The 18,651-nt window shown below is 43.8% G+C and overlaps 2 protein-coding genes across 2 annotated transcripts in view; one reads left to right on the forward strand and one right to left on the reverse strand.

Moving 5' to 3' along the window:
• The window catches only part of LOC137653493 (uncharacterized), a 94,888-nt gene extending 84,886 nt beyond the window's left edge, over positions 1–10,002 (forward strand). The window contains exon 9 of the mRNA XM_068386942.1: positions 9,710–10,002. Within this exon, the coding sequence (XP_068243043.1) occupies positions 9,710–9,869 (160 nt within the window). The 3' untranslated portion in view covers positions 9,870–10,002. The remainder of the gene's footprint in view (positions 1–9,709) is intronic.
• A 5,087-nt stretch (positions 10,003–15,089) lies between these two features.
• Positions 15,090–18,651, reverse strand: part of mbf1 (multiprotein bridging factor 1) — a 1,089,494-nt gene continuing 1,085,932 nt past the window's right edge. Inside the window, exon 8 of the mRNA XM_068386943.1 lies at positions 15,090–15,798. Coding sequence (XP_068243044.1) covers positions 15,740–15,798 — 59 coding nt within the window. The 3' untranslated portion in view covers positions 15,090–15,739. The remainder of the gene's footprint in view (positions 15,799–18,651) is intronic.

Consider the following 18,651-nt stretch of genomic DNA (forward strand, 5'->3'; position numbering starts at 1 on the left):
GTGCGTGTGCCACAGCTTGCCTGCCCTCAGCGTATTTTGCTGGGCACTCGAGATTTGATGACCGTAGGCCTGACAAGTGTAACGGGGGAGTTGTCCTTGGGAGGCGCACTCCACTAGTTGGTGACCCTCTTCCCCACACTGCCAACATTTAAAGACTCTTCTCCCCTGCTGACTACATTCCCCCCCTCCTGCTTTGGGGGTTGGAGAGTGCCTCTCATGGCTGCCATCTTTCTGGAATTGGGGCAGTTATGCTCAGTCATTTTTTCTTCTGGCAAACTGTCTAGAATGTTTTGTATTGTCATCACTACGTCTGCTAATGAGCGATTGTCATCGAACAAATAACCACATAAATACGGGTTTACTAATCTGCGAATATGTTATAGGCAATGGCTTTTTAGCACCTTCTGGGAGAGTGGCACTCCATGTAGCAAACAAATCACAATCCCGAAAAATGCGAGTTGCAAAACTGAGAACTGTCTCGTCCTTTCGAATTTGGGTTGGCAATTTTCTTTCATGTCCTCCTTTCTCGCATCGGGTAAGCTGTATTTCTTAATTAAACGTTGTTTTATTTCGGTATAACTTATTAATTGTTTTCTCCCTTTCTAACCACCCATATGTGGCTATTTCAAAGTCTCTCAAAAGCACATAGATCGATTGAAACCCTTCTTTAGGTCACTGATCATCAAAAGGCCTAACACTTGCCTGGAGTTCTAGCAATTTTTTAACTACGTAGTTTTGCGTATCTTTACTCGGCTGTGCATGTGTACTTTCACTTGTGTGCGGTTGAACTTCATTCATGTACGTCGGATATGCTGTGGTTGCGCACCGCTCCTCTTCTCGTTCAATTAAGAATCTGTTCATTAACTCTGCTAGGTTTTCTAACCTATTTTCTAAGTCCTGCGTTCGTTGTTCTCGTCTGTATTCTTCATCAACATCACTTTAACCAAATGCGCCTTCATTTTCATCTCCCGCAGCAGCAGTGTCTAGGCGTCTTGAACTTTTATTTTACCAGCTTAAAGAACAACTTTGCTCACAGCATACACAAACAGACATTTTTACACCTGGCACCAATTATGTCCCATGTCAATGGATAATGAGACATCAGATACTCTTAGGCGAGTACCTTGTCTAATGATCGCTTCAATGGTACTGCCTAACCCTCGGCAAGTAAAATGCAATGTTGCTCTGTCAATATGCTGCATTGTTATATTTTGTGGAATTGTTCACTGTGATGGAATTTACTGTCACCAATAGGTTCTCAACACATCACCTTATGAGACTTGGTGCACGTCACCAATAACAGAGTTCAGTGATCGCGCCCTACAATTTGTGACAGTCATAGTACTCTAAGTCATTGATCTCACTGTATAAAACATATTTTGCATACAAGGATTAGGACACGTTTCTTTATTTGTTGCATCCCTATTCCCCTAATGATGTGGGAATTAGACAATTTCCAATGAAGCCCTTATACTCCCAAGAATTCTTAACTGGACAAGTCATAGTGCTTAGTTATCACATGGATTATCCCGTTATGTCACAAATCAGCCAGTTGGTTAGGACTTCCACCCACCTAATGGCGAGTCTTTCCCTATAAAGAGCAAAATGGTTTGTATTTATCGGCGGAACAAATGTAAAGTTTTTTTTTTTTTAATTTTTCCTTATGATATGAGTCTAGAGCTCTTTATACAGGTTTGCCCCACCATCACCTATCCCCCTGCAATCAAAAGTGTGAGTAGGTTAGCCAGCACTACCTCCGCCCCGCCTACCAACTAGCAGTGGGTAGTTATACCTCGCTTGAAAGTGTTAGGGCTAGTTTCCAGCTTCGCCTAAAGTATGTTCCCTATAAAAGAGCTCAAGATTTGTATCTTTAGTAAAAATAGTGTATTATAGTAATTTCAAATTTGTCATTTCAAGGTATCCCTATGAATTCACTTGAGAAATCTTCCTTGGTGATGTGTTCCCTTAAATAAGTTACTCACTTACTCCCTATGGGAAGAATCTATTCTACTAAATTTTTTTCCTAGGTAGAACCCTTGTGTTGATGTAAGTGTATTTTTATCACTACTTATACTGTTGATCACTATCTATACTGATAGAATGTTTTGTAAAGTGTAACATTTAATCTAGTTTATAGAGTATTCCACTTATATATTAAAGTTAATTCATTTGAGTTCACAGTAGTCTTGAGGTTGAGTGTACAGTAACCTGTTGTGGTAAAAGACACTTTTGAAAGGAGTAACCAGAATTGAACATGACGTATGTGTTGATCAGTCTTGAACTCTTCAATAAGGGCAAATCATCTTTACTTTGTTTCTTTTCCTCAATGAAGTGTGTCCCTTTTGTGGGCTATTGGACTTGTTGCATTCAGCTTTTTCAAATTTTGGTTGTAGTAATAATAGTAAAGAAGTATAACGTCCATCTAGAGCAAATCTGTTTCATCCTTCCACATGAGTTAGCATCGGGTAGTTGAAAGATACTTTTTTTCTGAACAGGGTCCCTACCCCTTCCTTAGGTTTCCTAATGTATTATCCTACATACAAGGAAAAAGTGCCCTATTTCTTCATATCCAGTTTTTTACATTACTTGTTAGTGAGAACTTGCATTCATGCAAGATTCTTGCCCTTGTCACTTATAAATCCTAAAACCAGGATGATGATAAATAAAAAATGGCTTTAATCTTAGATATATAACAGGTAAAATACAATTCTAATGAAAAATAGGCCAGACCAAAGGCATATTGAGTGTCATAATGGAAGGATTGATCAAGAATTACAACACGCCTTGGTGAAAATTAAAACAATCCTGAGGCATGAGAGCAGACTTCAGGATTGGTATAAAAAAAAATCTACTACTTGAAAATGATATTTTAATTATAAAATAAATTTTTGAATATACTTACCCGGTGAATATATAATAGCTGCAACTCTGTTGCTCGACAGACACATACATAAAAACTCGCCAGCGATCGCTATACAGGTTGCGGGTGTGCCCACCAGCGCCAACTGTCGGCCAGATACCACTCTCGATGTAAACAAAACCTCAATTTCTTCTCATCCCACTGCGTCTCTATTGGGGAGGAAGGGAGGGTCGTTTAATTTATATATTCACCGGGTAAGTATATTCAAAAATTTATTTTATAATTAAAATATCATTTTTAAATATTTAACTTAGCCGGTGAATATATAATAGCTGATTCACACCCAAGGAGGTGGGTAGAGACCAGAGTTAAATATGTTTACATCGTATAAGCTAAGAGTTTTTTATTTCATTTTGACAGTTATCAATATAACAAAACCAAAATAAATAGGTACCTGGTAAGGAAGTCGACTTAGACGATTACTCTGTCTTGTAAGTACGTCTTCCTTACGGAGCCCAGCGATCCTCTTAGGATGCTGACAGACTCCCAGGAGCTGAAGTATCAAGGGCTGCAACCCATACAACAGGACCTCATCAAACCCCTAATCTGGGCGCTCTCAGAAATGACTTTGACCACCCGCCAAATCAACCAGGATGCGAAAGGCTTCTTAGCCTTCCGGACAACCCATAAAAACAACATTAAAACATTTCAAGAGACAGATTAAAAGGATATGGAATTAGGGAATTGTAGTGGTTGAGCCCTCACCCACTACTGCACTCGCTGCTACGAATGGTCCCAGTGTGTAGCAGTTCTCGTAAAGAGACTGGACATCTTTCAAGTAAAATGACGCGAACACTGACTTGCGTCTCCAATAGGTTGCGTCCATGATACTTTGCAGAGATCTATTTTGCTTAAAGGCCACGGAAGTTGCTACAGCTCTAACCTCGTGCGTCTTAACCTTAAGCAAAGATCGGTCTTCCTCACTCAAGTGTGAATGAGCTTCTCGTATTAACAATCTGATAAAATATGACAAAGCATTCTTTGACATAGGCAAGGATGGTTTCTTAACCGAACACCATAACGCTTCAGATTGGCCTCGTAAAGGTTTAGTACGAGCTTAGTAGAACTTAAGACCTCTAACAGGGCATAAGACTCTTTCTAGTTCATTGCCTACGATCTCCGATAAGCTAGGAATATCGAAAGATTTAGGCCAAGGACGAGAAGGTAGCTCATTTTTGGCTAGGAAACCAAGCTGCAGAGAACAAGTAGCTTTTTCTGACGAAAACCCGATGTTCTTGCTGAAGGCATGAAGCTCACTGACTCTTTTAGCCGAGGCTAAGTATACCAGGAAAAGAGTCTTAAGAGTGAGATCTTTCAGGGAGGCTGAATGTAAAGGCTCAAACCTGTCTGACATGAGGAATCTTAGGACCACTTCTAAATTCCACCCAGGTGTAGCTAAACGACGCTCCTTAGAGGTCTCAAAAGACTTAAGGAGGTCTTGCAGATCTTTATGTTGGAAAGATCTAAGCCTCTATGCCGGAAGACCGAGGCCAACATGCTTCTATAGCCCTTGATAGTAGGAGCTGAAAGGGATCGTACTTTTCTCAGGTATAAGAGAAAATCAGCTATTTGGGCTACAGAGGTACTGGTCGAGGATACGGAAACTGACTTGCACCAGTCTCGGAAGACTTCCCACTTCGATTGGTAGACTCTAATGGTAGACGCTCTCCTTGCTCTAGCAATCGCACTGGCTGCCTCCTTCGAAAAGCCTCTAGCTCTCGAGAGTCTTTCGATAGTCTGAAGGCAGTCAGACGAAGAGCGTGGAGGCTTTGGTGTACCTTCTTTACGTGTGGCTGACGTAGAAGGTCTACTCTTAGAGGAAGACTTCTGGGAACGTCTACTAGCCATCGAAGTACCTCGGTGAACCATTCTCTCGCGGGCCAGAGGGGAGCAACTAACGTCAACCTTGTCCCTTCGTGAGAGGCGAATTTCTGCAGTACCTTGTTGACAATCTTGAATGGTGGGAATGCGTAAAGATCTAGATGTGACCAATCTAGGAGGAAGGCATCTATATGTATTGCTGCTGGGTCCGGGACTGGAGAGCAATAGATTGGAAGCCTCTTGGTCAGCGAGGTTGCAAAGAGATCTATGGTGGGTTGACCCCAAGTCGCCCAAAGTCTCTTGCACACATCCTTGTGGAGGGTCCATTCGGTTGGAATTACTTGACCTTTCCGACTGAGACAATCTGCTTGGACGTTCAAGTCGCCCTGGATGAACCTCGTTACTAGGGAGATGCCTCGATCTTTTGACCAGATGAGCAGGGCCCTTGCGATCTCGTACAAAGTCAGTGAGTGGGTACCTCCCTGTTTGGAAATGTACGCCAAGGCCGTGGTGTTGTCCGAGTTGACCTCCACCACCTTGCCTCGAAGGAGATTCTCGAAGCTTATCGAGGCCAGATGAATCGCCAAAAGCTCCTTGCTGTTGATATGCATGCTCCTCTGACTCGAGTTCCACAGACCTGAGCATTCCCGACCGTCCAGCGTCGCGCCCCAGCCCAAGTCCGATGCGTCTGAGAAGAGAACGTGGTTGGGTATCTGAACTGCCAGGGGAAGACCCTCTCGTAGGCTGATATTGTCCTTCCACCAAGTCAGACAAGACTTTATCTTTTCGGAAATCGGGATCGAGACCGCCTCTAGCGTCTTGTCCTTTTTCCAGTGAAAAGCCAGATGGAATTGAAGAGGACGGAGGTGTAGCCTTCCTAGCGAGACAAATTGCTCCAGGGATGACAGCGTTCCTACCAGACTCATCCACAGCCTGACTGAGCAGCGTTCTTTCTTCAGCATCTTCTGGATGGAGAGCAGGGCTTGATCTATTCTGGGGGCCGACGGAAAAGCCCGAAAAACTTGACTGTGAATCTCCATCCCTAAATACAGAATAGTTTGGGATGGGACCAGCTGTGACTTTTCCAAATTGACTAGGAGTCCCAATTCCTTGGTCAGATCTAGAGTACAATTGAGATCCTTCAGACAGCGATGACTGGAAGAGGCTCTGAGAAGCCAGTCGTCCAAATAAAGGGAGGCTCGGATGTCCGATAAGTGGAGGAATTTTGCCACATTTCTCATAAGCCTCGTAAACACGAGAGGAGCTGTGCTTAGGCCAAAGCACAGGGCCCGAAACTGGTACACCACATCGTCGAAGACGAATCTCAGAAAAGGTTGGGAGTCTGAGTGAATGGGGATGTGGAAGTAGGCGTCCCTTAGGTCTAGAGAGACCATCCAGTCTTCCTTTCTGACTGCTGCTAGGACTGACTTTGTGGTCTCCATGGTAAACTTCGTCTTTGTGACAAAGACATTCAGAGCACTGACGTCTAGCACCGGTCTCCAACCTCCTGTCTTCTTTGATACTAAGAAGAGACGGTTGTAAAACCCCGGTGATTGAAGGTCCGAGACTTTGACCACCGCTCCCTTCTCTAGCAAAAGAGACACTTCCAGTTTCAGGGCTTGTCTCTTTTCTTCCTCTCGGTACCTGGGAGAGAGATCGATGGGGGACGTCGCTAGAGGAGGTCTGCGTACAAAAGGGATTTTGTACCCCTCTCTGAGCAACCTCACAGATTGTTGATCTGCGCCTCTCTTCTCCCAGGCTTGCCAGAAGTTCTTGAGTCTGGCACCTACTGCTGTCTGAAGTTGCGGGCAGTCAGACTCTGCCCTTAGAGGACTTGGATCCTTTCCTCTGTCCTCTCTTCCCTTCGGCACGAGCACCTCCCCTGCTGGAGGCTCTGCCACGAAAGGGCAGGATAAACCTAGACGCTGGAGTATCTATCCTAGGTCTAGCAGACAAGGCAGGCAAAGGGGGAGCTTTGCGAGCCGAGGACGCAACTAGATCGTGGGTGTCCTTCTGCACTAAAGACAAGGCAATTTCCTTAACCAAGACTTCAGGAAACAGGCACTTAGACAAGGGCGCAAAGAGTAGCTCAGATCTTTGGCATGGCGTCACTCCAGCTGACAGGAAAGAGCACAGAGACTCTCGTTTCTTCACGACTCTGGACGTGAATGAAGCGGCAAGCTCGTTGGACCCATCACGGACGGCCTTATCCATGCAGGACATAATGAGTAAGGAACATCCCTATCGGCAGAAGAGATTTTCCTACTCAGGGCTCCTAAACACCAGTCCAGGAAGTTAAAGACTTCGAACGCCCTAAATATGCCTTTAAGAAGGTGGTCCAGGTCCGAGGGTGACCAACAAATCTTCGAGCGTCTCATGGCAAGGCGGCGGGGAGAGTCTACAAGACTTAAGAAGTCGCCCTGGGCAGAGGCAAGAAGTCGCCCTGGGCAGAGGCAGGAACTCCCAAGCCGAGAACTTCTCCCGTGGCATACCAGACGCTCGATCTAGACGAGAGTTTAGATGGGGGGAAGGCAAATGCTGTCTTCCCTAAACTCCTCTTGGTCTCTAACCAATCGCCTAACAGCCGTAAAGCTCTCTTGGATGAGCGAGAGAGAACGAGTTTAGTAAAGGCAGGCATGGTCGCAGGAACGCCTAAGACAAACTCTGACGGCGGCGAACGAGGAGCCACAGAAATAAAGTGATCAGGGAACAACTCTTTAAAAACAGCCATGACTTTTCTAAAGTCCAAGGATGGTTGAACTGCTTTAGGCTCATCTAGTTCTGAAGGTTGATCCTCAGGATGTGGTTCAGCAACGTCCTCATCTGACAGTTCCTCATCCGATAACTGATGAGAAAACGGCAAAGGTGTAGGCAACGTTTGACTCGCAGAGTCCGGTCGCACTGGTGCATACGTGACGGAGCCGGACGCAGCGTCCTGGAACTGCTGAACAGTCTGGGAACTGTCAACAACAACAGGTGCGCGAGGACGCACAGCGTCCACCCGAGACTGTTTAGACCGTCTGGGTTGTGCAGTCAACACCATACCAGGTTGCGGAGGTTGACGCACCGCGTCAAAACAAGTCAACTCTGATGGTTGATGAACGTCCTGAACGTCACCAATCACATCAGTGCGTTGCCTAACGTCAACGTGCGGCTGGAAATCCACACTGGGTCGCATCGGTGGAGGTACTACCCCAACTGGTTGACGCGAGAAAGCTACATCAACGTCAACAGGACGCACAACAGAACGCTTGGATGGCTGATGGCCAGTAGGTTCAACGGAAACCTTCTCAGCATTGTAGTCCTCCATCAAGGACGAAAGCTTGGACTGCATGTCTTGCAGTAACACCCATTTAGGGTCTACGGAAGCAGGTGTGGTAACAGACGGGGTTAGCGAATGAGACGGCACAACTTTGCCTCTCTTAGGCGGCAAGCAGTCATCAGATGACGGCAACGGGTCCGAACTGTCCCAGTGGCTACAACCGGGACGTTGGACTTGTCCTGAAGGGACCGACTTACGCTTTAAAGGTCTGGAGACCTTGGTCCAAGGTTTCTTACGAGAAACACCTTCGGACGACGAGGTAAAAATGAGCTCTCGTCTTACGTTGGTAGGGGCGATCTTGGAGAGATACGCCTGATACCATAGAGGGAACGTCTGTTCGCTGATCAAGGCCTCTCGAACCCATGAGTCGTACGACATTGCTTCTCCCCTGGGCTTGGGAGCTTGCAAGAGGTCCCGGACTAGGTGGACGACAGGCACGAACAGACGAACCCTCGAGCGCAACACTGTTCACAACACTTTGCGTAACACTAGGCACTTTGACACTTTCCGCCGTAGCACTTTGGCACTTGAGTTCCTTTACGTCCGCCATGAGTTGATTTCGGTCACTTGCTAAGGCCTCAACTCTCTCCCCCAAGGCATGTATAGCACGCATCATGTCTTGCATAGACGGTTCCTGAGTGCTAGGAGGGGGGTTAGGAACAACCACTACAGGGGAAGGATTAGATTCAGGGGCATGTGGAGAGGAAAAATCTACCGACCTAGAAGAACTCCTCCTTACCCTATCTCTCTCTAGTCTGCGTGTATATTTATCAAATTCGATAAAATCGAATTCCGAAAGGCCCACGCATTCCTCACACCGATCTTCCAATTGACAGGTTTTACCCCGACAATTGGAACAAACAGTGTGAGGGTCGAGAGAAGCCTTTGGAAGACGCCTATGACAGTCCCTAGCATTACATTTTCTGAACTTGGGAACTTGAGAAGGGTCAGCCATTTTGAATTAGTCAAGGGAAAATTCCAAAAAACGATCTAAGTCATCAACAATTAATCCGATTCAAAAAAAGAGTTCAAGGATTTATTTGAAGAAAAACACCTGTACTGCGAAAGCTCAAACCAAATTAAAGTACTTCACCAAATATGATGGGAAAAACTCCAGGTTCAACAGCGAGTAAAGTACGTCTTGTCGACAGAGAAGAAATTGAGGTTTTGTTTACATCGAGAGTGGTATCTGGCCGACAGTTGGCGCTGGAGGGCACACCCGCAACCTGTATAGCGATCGCTGGCGAGTTTTTAGGTATGTGTCTGTCGAGCAACAGAGTTGCAGCTATTATATATTCACCGGCTAAGTTAAATATTTAAAAATTTTTGTTTTAATTAAAGTGGACATTTTAAAAATTTTATCCTTTCAGCAATCTTCCTACATTAGTTTCTCCTTTTTGTATCTAAGGGATTCTTCCATGATGTTTTTTTAGGCGTGGTTATTGAAATATTTTGTTATAGTATTTTTAACTAAAGATGAGAAAGAGAATTATCTGTGTTGGGCAGTTTAATTAGGTTATTTTATTTATTGCTTAATATATAACAACTTTTAATGATTTCAGTGATTGCAATAGAAACAAGTATTGTTGCAATTTTTTTATCAAATGGTCATTTGTAGAATATATATGAACTTAATTTATTTTCAGAATGGCAAGGGCAATGAGATTAAAAAGTCAAAGCCATGGGAAAGGTGAAAATCGTTTTTTGGTGATTTCTCGCAAGTTTTCACCAAAGCAGCTGCTAATTAGACTGCTACAAGAGGGACCCACCGACAAATATGAATTGGTTGCACCTGGAGAGAGCTAATTTAAAAGTATTTAAGGTGTCATAGTTATTTGGACCAGTTAAATATGTATTTACCTGTACAGCTTATATTTAAGAATCACAGATTATGTGTGAAGACGGAAATCTAGGCATTAAAGACTAGTATTTAATCCTGCATGAAGTTTTCATGCCTTTCAATATACAGAAATTACTAAGTACATTAGTACATACTGTTAGTGTAATAAGTCTAGCATCTGTTAAGTTTAAGACATGAATTTATTATAGAAATTTTCATATTATATAGATAGTTTGTTATACTGTAATTCCGTTAGAAAATTCCAAAATCCAAAGTTTATTAGGTATCTAATAAAGTGTTCTGCATGTGTAAGAGCAGATGCTGAAAAATAATGCTGGTGTTGCAATATAGAAAATCTTACTTTACATTTGAATTTAAGAACTAAAGTATAAAACTGGATGTTTACAAAAATTTCATTGCTATTACCTTCAAATTAGAGTAAGTAAAGAATATTGGATAGATTGTTATTGTCAATTGGACTTTCAATTTTACAGAATTTATGGAATATTAGCCACATGACCTAGTTCTAGGGCTCAGAAGGCCATTCTATGCATAGGTATACTTTGTGAAGTGAAAGTCAACAACTTTTAATACTGTTAATTTATATTTTTCCCAACTATATAAACCCGAGTTCTTTAATAGGAGATGATTTCAGTGAAGCTAGAGTGCCATTAAAATTTTAATGAGAATGCTGGTGGGTAGAGGTAAAGCCCTTTCCACTAAACAGTCAGCAAAGTTCCCACCTTGGACCTAAGGCTTGCTTAATGTTGGATGGGGATATTGTAACTGAAGGAATCTGCATTGAATGTTTAGTAAAAAAACAAATTACTTAAATTTGATATATGTTCCTGCCTGAATACACACCATCATCTTTTAAAAGGAGATATCCTTAGGATGGATGAAGTCCCTAAAATATACACTGACTGCTTCACTTTTCCTGCATTGTCAAGGCACTTGATTCTGTAAAGGAGCTGAATTTATATAGAAAAAAAAAAAAGAAAAAAAAAAAACTTAGGTTTGTTTACATTTTGCTCATTCTCCCCTTGTTGTGAAGATCTTGACAAAAATTGTCTATAAAGGAATGTTGCTTACCTGCATAGTATGCTGTTAAGCACATAATGGGACACCTGCTGCACCCCAAGTGAGGAAGGCCAGTTATCCTCACCTCTCCTTTTAGACTTATGTTGTAAACTCATCATGGACAAGATGCTTCTTGTTCCATGAGGGAGCTAGGCTTTGCTACACAATCTGTTGAGCAACTACCACTGGACCAAGGGTAAAGTTATCAAAGATCGTGTGGGTATACTCCCGTAGGTAGTGGGCAGAGATGGTAGTTTGGCCTTTCAAGGCCTGCACTACTAACAAGTCCTTCCTAGAAGCTAAGGTGGATCCAATATGTTTAACATTGTGCTCTAGAGTGTAGGATGATCCATCCATTCTCTCCCTGGTTACAGGGTAGGCACGTCTGATGGTCTCACGAAGTCATAAAAATAATAGTATTTGTATATCTTCTTTACCCATCTGGCCTGAACCTCTGGGTTCTCTTTAGGTAGCTTCATAGTGCTCTCATAAGTTAGAGAAGCATTTAATCCTGATCTCCTCTAGCTGCTTCTTTAAACAAGATGGGGATTATAACTACAGTAATCGGGAGTTGGGACTTGCTGAGTTCTGGGTCTTGGTCACAAACTGCAGAACTGAAGTGAAGACCTAGTTGGTGAGCGACATACTCACCAACTCGCTTCGTTGAGGCTACACTAGTAGGAAGACTTTCACAAGGGTCAGATCCATCTCAGACAGTTGTGTCAAGAGGCTGCGGGGCTACTTGAGAGACCTAAGGATGGGAAAGCCATTTCAAGCTCCTCATTACCTAGATAGTCTTTACAAGCCGAGACAGAGAAAGCTTCTCTAGACAAAGGTAAACGAGGAAAAATTACCTGGATACCATTTAGCACCTGGGAACCACCACCAAGATCTTCCTGAGACCCGATGTCAACAGTCAGTTGAGCATTCAGCGTATCAGGCAGAATGGCGTACGTGTCTTGTGTCCCAGGGGTGTTGGAAACCGTCCTCGAACCCTGCCAACAGGTCTTGAACTGGAGAGAAAAATGCTGAAAGATTTTGTTCAACTGAGTGGTGATCTGGTCAAATCAATGGCGATTCCAAAGAACAAGAAGCTTTTCTTTCATGTAAGGTTGTAGGGACTACTCTGACCTACCTTGTTATTGGTGACTGCGCTTGTATCTTAGAACATTCCTCTCTAGAATGAAACTGTCAGCACTACCGCGAAGATTGCGTCCCAAAATAACTTGCAGTTTGACAAGCATCCCCAATCACTGCAGCTGGGGGAGGGGAGTGCAGACTTCAACATCCCCTTCCTTCCTCCGACACTCTTTTGCTGGCCATGGGTGAAAAGGTGAAGCGTCGCCCACACCTTTCTTTGAGGAGGAAGAGGTGAGTGGTGCAGATCAAGCTCTCACGGAATCATCTACAGCTAAGATTTCAAAGGTGTGGTGGGGTTCGAAGTTATCTGCCCGATGGATAAGAGAGTCGCTTCATCTTCAACTTCTCCATCATAATCTCCACATCCTTCCATGGGAAAAGTGGTTGAACCTCTAGCACTGGGTCATTCCTTTGGGATAGCAACTTCTAGCCCCACCCATCTGTCGAAGTTGGAGACAGTATCCCTCCTTTTTGAGACCAAATTGGCCCCCTGATTTGCTGACTAAAAGGGATCAATTTGATGTACTTCTACACCTAGAGATTTGCCAAATCCTAAGTCATGGCAGCAGGCTTTCATGCTATTGTCTCGAGTTCCTGCCATCAGGGGAGCCACTGCAGGATTGATTGGTAGAGATGGGTCTGCGTCCTCCGGAATGTAAAATCTTTGTTGTTAGTGTGTGTTCCAGTCAAGATCTTGTTTAATAATTAGATTGGAGAGAAAGGAATTTCTTGCACAGATCAGGGAATTAACCCCATACGAAGTACCACCAACAAAGCACCCTACCTACCAAGACAAGATACCATTGCAACTTGTGGGTGGGCTTAAACCTTGAAGGCCACCAAAATGCCGATTAACAAGTATCATCACTCCCTAAACAGGACCCATGGTGGCCTCCACAAGTTCATTGTACGCACAAATGAGTGCAAGGACCTGACAAACATTAACTACTTGGCATTCTCCAATTCTGCCAGTACTGGATTGGAATTGGGTTGACATTGTCCTAGGTCTTCTCCCTTCATGAGGGGATTCTCAATATGTACCCCAATAGATTATTCCTTCTCCTTAGAATACTCATGAACTGGGCATACAACTCCATAATTCCCTGGTGACTTGAAAGTCACGATCACACACAAAAAAAAAAAGTGCAAGGTTTCCAATTGCATGAAGAATTATCTCCCAATGACCAACCATGTGAAGTTGGTTGATGATTGTGGAACCTTGGATCGTCTTCAGGCTCCATGAAAGGAAGATACTGGGTTTTTCTTCTACCACAAGTGAATGTCTCTTCTTTAGGGCTTGAGTGAATTTTTCTCTGTTCAGGGCAGATGTCAGATAATTGTCCAGGTGAAGGCACATCATCACCAGTACAGATAAAAATTCCCGGGTATCAGTACAATTCCAGTATGCATGGAAGGTAGAGATTAATCGCAGTTACACTAAACTCAAATCGATTGGTCTTCAATGACAACTTCATCTTTGGGGCAAAAATAGCAGCATTCGAAGGTTCCGCTGAGGGCACTCCATTTATTAAAAAACTGAGCACAGGTAGTAGGAGGAGCTCGTGCCGATATTCCTCCCTTTCATTACGAGTTTGAACACAGGTAGCTGGAGCAATGCAAGCTAATACTTCTTCCTGGTAGGTGAGAGAGATTGGTCAATCACCCAAGAAAGTGGGAAGAAGGGTGGTGTCCTTTGTCACAACCAACAGTCCGCATACTTGGTACGTAAAAAAAAAAACTAAGCATCACCACAAGCAACTGTACCGTGTAACTAGATATTTATCCACGATGAATTGGTTCTTAGTACTACAAAGTCCCTTCCACACGCACTTGACATAGATTGGTCAGAGTTTACATGTAAGCGATTCCTATTGATCGTTCTTCCAGGACTAATTCGATTATATCAAACTTATTATTCGTTAGAATTTGCAGTGTCTGAAGAACCATAATGAAGTAACTTTGACATTTGCCTTCTACAGGGTCGTACAAGCCAGTCATGACTCTCCCACAAGGGATTCTTTATTTCAAAGCAGCAGAGGAGAGGCAACACTGCCAGGTGATATACTAATTCTGCCTTTCCAGGGTCAGGAAGACACGGTTGGATTACGTGTGGCACAACTACCCTTGAACCCACGATAGCAGCAAAACCTCTCTACCTTATCATCCTGTCTGTCCATCTGTATCTGTAACAATCCTGCTTCGTATCAGAACAAAATCCAGCGATGGTCTCCATCGCACCTCTTAGGGGCCGCCAACGCTCTGCGCCCGTAGTCCACCTTAGTTGCAGGCAATCTAACATCATCATCATCAGGTTTACGTGTCGTCGAAGCAACGCAAACTTCCTTAGGTTCACACATTGTTAAGGGAATAATCTATGTTTACGTTGTAAGGCCACACTAGTGAGGGAATGACAGCAACAAGCATGTTGTTGATAAAAGCAGGTTTGTACAGAAAACTCACATTTACAGTTTTTCTTGAAAACATCTGCATATCCTTTAACATATCCCTCAAAATAAAAAAGTGGGAAGCTTTGCCGACTGCTGGGTGGGCGGGGCTTACCCTCCACCTGCCTGTAACTACAACCACTTTGTTGAGAGCTCAGCTGTTCCAGCTTTGGTGAAATCATACTTCTATTAAAGGATAATGGATGGTTTGTATTTGTGTAGAAACAAATGGACAATCAAAATATGGGTGTAACTACAAGCAAACTGGATACTCTAAAACCTCTTTAGTAATGTTTACAGTTCATCCCATAAGGAGCACTCACAACATTGCCCCTACAAAGTATTTTTGAAACAAATTGGATAATAATTATAGTCCTTATTTTTAAACAGGTGTTAAAACAATGCCATCATATTCTGTAATACAAAAAAAAAAAAAAAAAAAACTAAATGAAAATTACATTGTACAAAAAGGTTATGTCAGGAAAATGCATTTAGATTTTTTTGAGAGGCAAAAGAAACAAATTGTAACTACTAAACGGTAATCATTATTATTCAGCATATTACCATAGAAAATTGAAAAAAGTTAACATTTTATGCGGAGTATCAAACAAAGTCCAACAAATAATAATGCAATGCCACTATTATGTTGCCAATAAAAGGTAAAGGCTCCTTTGTAAGTGCAAAACTTGGCTTGAACTATATGCTGCATAGAAAGACTTGGTATGGTGAACAAAAATACAACTAAAAAAGAAAAATGTAAACAAGGAAAATTGTAGCATGCATGATTAAAGCAAAGAATGCATGTGAGAAAGTTTATCCAAAACAACAGTTACAGGACAATGCTGTATTACATAAAAAGACATTTGTAATCTACCTTGGTTACAATTTCATAGTAAACATTTCTTTCCATTTAACAACCTTCTTCACTAATTTATGAAGGACAGAATTTACTTTATACCTACGAGACAAAAACAAAAGTTATTAGGTATTCAGGTTGAAAGTTATATATTTATATTGTTTTAGTCTTTTTGTTTTTTTTGTAAAGTTTTATCTTCTAAGGGTGGAAACTTAACCTGGTTTTCTTCTTGGCCTAATGATATTTTAGTTTGAGTGGCTATGAAGCATGAACCATCACCTGGTTCTTCCCTCAAGCCCTCAACAGACCTTTCTTTTTACTTCTTCCCCCGAGGAGCCATCGGCAGTCCTTTCTCTTTACCACGCAGTCGTAATCCTGGAGTGAAATTTGTTTGCTTAGTATTTTAGAAATTGACTACTGATATTTCAAATGCATTAAGTATATAAATCAGGATGTCTCACTTACTATAGGTTCGTAGTTATTTTACTAAACACTTTTTCCATACAAACTCATTAGCAAAGTCACCAACTTTGCTCAAAATTGAGAGGCCTCTACTGCTCATTTCTGCATGATACGACCACTTTGCTATGGTTTCCCTTGTTCTAGTCTGCCACTTTAAACAGAGTATAGAATTCCAAGAACCTGATGTCAACTACAATGTGGGTGGGAGGGATGGTAATGCAAATGGACTTTGGTAAGTATCAAAATAATTTTTATTTCCATACTATCAATGTTAATTACTGCCTAAAACATTACATGAGCAGAAGGGCTGTGGTGAACAAATTACTGCTCAAAACTGTCTCATTGATTCAAAAGATCATGGGTCTCACAGAGTAAACATATCCTCTCTTGTTCATGGGGAGCTTCTCAAACTAGGCCCCACATTTACACAAAAGTAACAAAGGAAATTACTGCCGTTGGCATGGGCCCAGGTTCAAACCAGAGTGAACACACTTGTGAACACCTACGGGCCTGTTGACAGGTCGAAACAGCACCTGGAACAGTTATATTTTTTTTAGCAAAACAAATCTCATACTTGTTGACAGATTGTTTTGGATCTGGAAGTATGTGCCTTCTTTTAGATCCAGTGTAATTGTGAAGATCCCTGGTCAAACAGCCTGTCTGAGCATGGGTGTGGTTTCCATCTAGAACGAAGTGTGAAGGGAAAGCTGGTTCAAGACCTAGAGGTCTAGGACCAGTCTCCAGCTTCCAGACACATTGTCTACAAGACAGTGTGGACCAAAGAAGCCTAGTGACCCGAGGATAACCTTCTGGTGAGCTCCCATCTCAAATATGGTTTGGACTTATGCCTGAAGGGTGTCCTTTGCTCATCCCTTCTCAAAGGACAATAACCTCACTTGAGGAGGAGCGCGCAAAAGGTGACAAGTCTTGCTTCTATGCCTAGGATCTGAGGATAACACTAGGGTTTTCTGGAAACCCAGACACCATTAGAGGGATGTTTACGGTTTTTGTTTCATCTTTCTGGCAATCGGTGTCGTCATGGGACCAATTGTAACACGCAATGACGGCCTTCACAAGTTCCTCGAACCATGGGTGAGTCTCTTGCCAATGAGAGTGCAGCCAATTGGGCTCAAAAGTGCACTTGACGGGTGTGAGTCAACCCCCTTCCCTGGTGAACTTAATGCAGATCGTGTACAAGGTGCCATAATGGATGTGCCAAAAGGAGGAATAAATGGGGAACATGCAGGAAAAAAACTTTCGAAAACTTATTGTCCAAGATATTAGCAGGACCTTGAACAGCACATGGTGCCATATGAATTTCTGCTACTGTATCATGTACAATAAGTGTGCGAGCCTGAGCTACATACACTGGTGCATGAACATGGTGGAAAGCACCTTTGACTCCAGGCAGCCATTGTACACGATCACCAGAAGGGCTCAGGAGAGCTAGTGTGTGACAGTGACAAGTCACGCACACAAGCAGCTCAAGGGGTAGGAGACACTCGAGCGAGGACAACCTTTCGCAGCAGCGAGAGCGTGTGCTGTAGGACCTGGAATGGGCCCGGAAGCTCATAAGAGCGAGGCTCCCAAGATACCTTGGGCTGTGAGTGAACTCAGCTGGGGGTGAGCGCACTAAGCTTTATCTTGGAAGAGAACTAGCCACAGAAACCTCAGACGGAAGACGAACTGCAGAAAAATTTGTCTAAAGGCACTAGACTGTCGTGCCCAATTGGTTGGAAAAGGACTCCTCTCCAATGGCTCAGGAGGGGGCAGGGTCAAGGCCAAACACTGCAGAGGCAGATGTGCACTACTACTACTATGCCCTAGCGTCAACAACTGCAGAAGTCGTTCCATAGTGGGGGAACCCATAAAAGATCCAAGGAAGGCTACAGTGGACGCAGTCTCAAAGAATTGAAGACGCCTTTCGAGGGAAGCTGACGCTATTTTGCTGATGGAATCAAAGGTGTCTTACTGACCAAAAGGTTGTCGGAGGTTAAATGATCATTGCTCTGGTTGAACTGGCCTCTGGAGGAAGCCGAACGGGAAGATGAAGGGGGGGGGGATTACTTCACTTCAAGGATGAACCCCAAGGCAAAGATTTGCTTTTTCACTTTTCTGCATATATTACACTGAAACGAGACACTCAAGACACTCAGCGCAAGGAAAAGCCTCCGTACAAGAGTGGGGGTCTGCAACAAAGGGCAAAGTCTAAGAAGAACAGTCTCCTTAGCCGACATAAAGGTGCCGTAAGAGCAGCCTAATATGCCCCGGGCAAACCCGCATGATTGGGAGAGAGAGAGAGGGGGGGAGAGAGAGAGGAGAGAGAGAGGGGGGGGAGAGAGAGAGAGAGAGAGGGGGGGGAGGGAGGAGAGAGAGAGAGTGGAGAGGAGAGGGAGAGAGGGAGAGGGGGGAGAGAGAGAGAGAGGGGAAGGGAGAGGAGAGAGAGAGAGAGGAGGGAGAGAGAGAGAGGAGAGAGAGGAGGGGAGAGAGGGGAGGGAGAGAGAGAGAGGGGGAGGGAGAGGGAGAGGGAGAGAGAGAGAGGGGAGGGAGGGAGAGGGAGAGAGAGAGGGGGGAGGGAGAGGGAGAGAGAGAGAGAGGGGGGGAGGGAGAGGGAGAGAGAGAGAGGGGGGGAGGGAGGAGAGGGAGAGGGGGGAGGGAGAGAGAGAGAGGGGGAGGGAGAGAGAGGGGGGAGGAGAGGGAGAGGAGGGGAGGGAGAGGAGAGAGAGGGGGGAGGGAGAGGAGAGGGAGAGAGGAGAGGTGGGAGAG

The sequence above is a fragment of the Palaemon carinicauda genome, chromosome 14 (assembly GCF_036898095.1).
Source record: "Palaemon carinicauda isolate YSFRI2023 chromosome 14, ASM3689809v2, whole genome shotgun sequence".
NCBI lineage: Eukaryota > Metazoa > Arthropoda > Malacostraca > Decapoda > Palaemonidae > Palaemon > Palaemon carinicauda.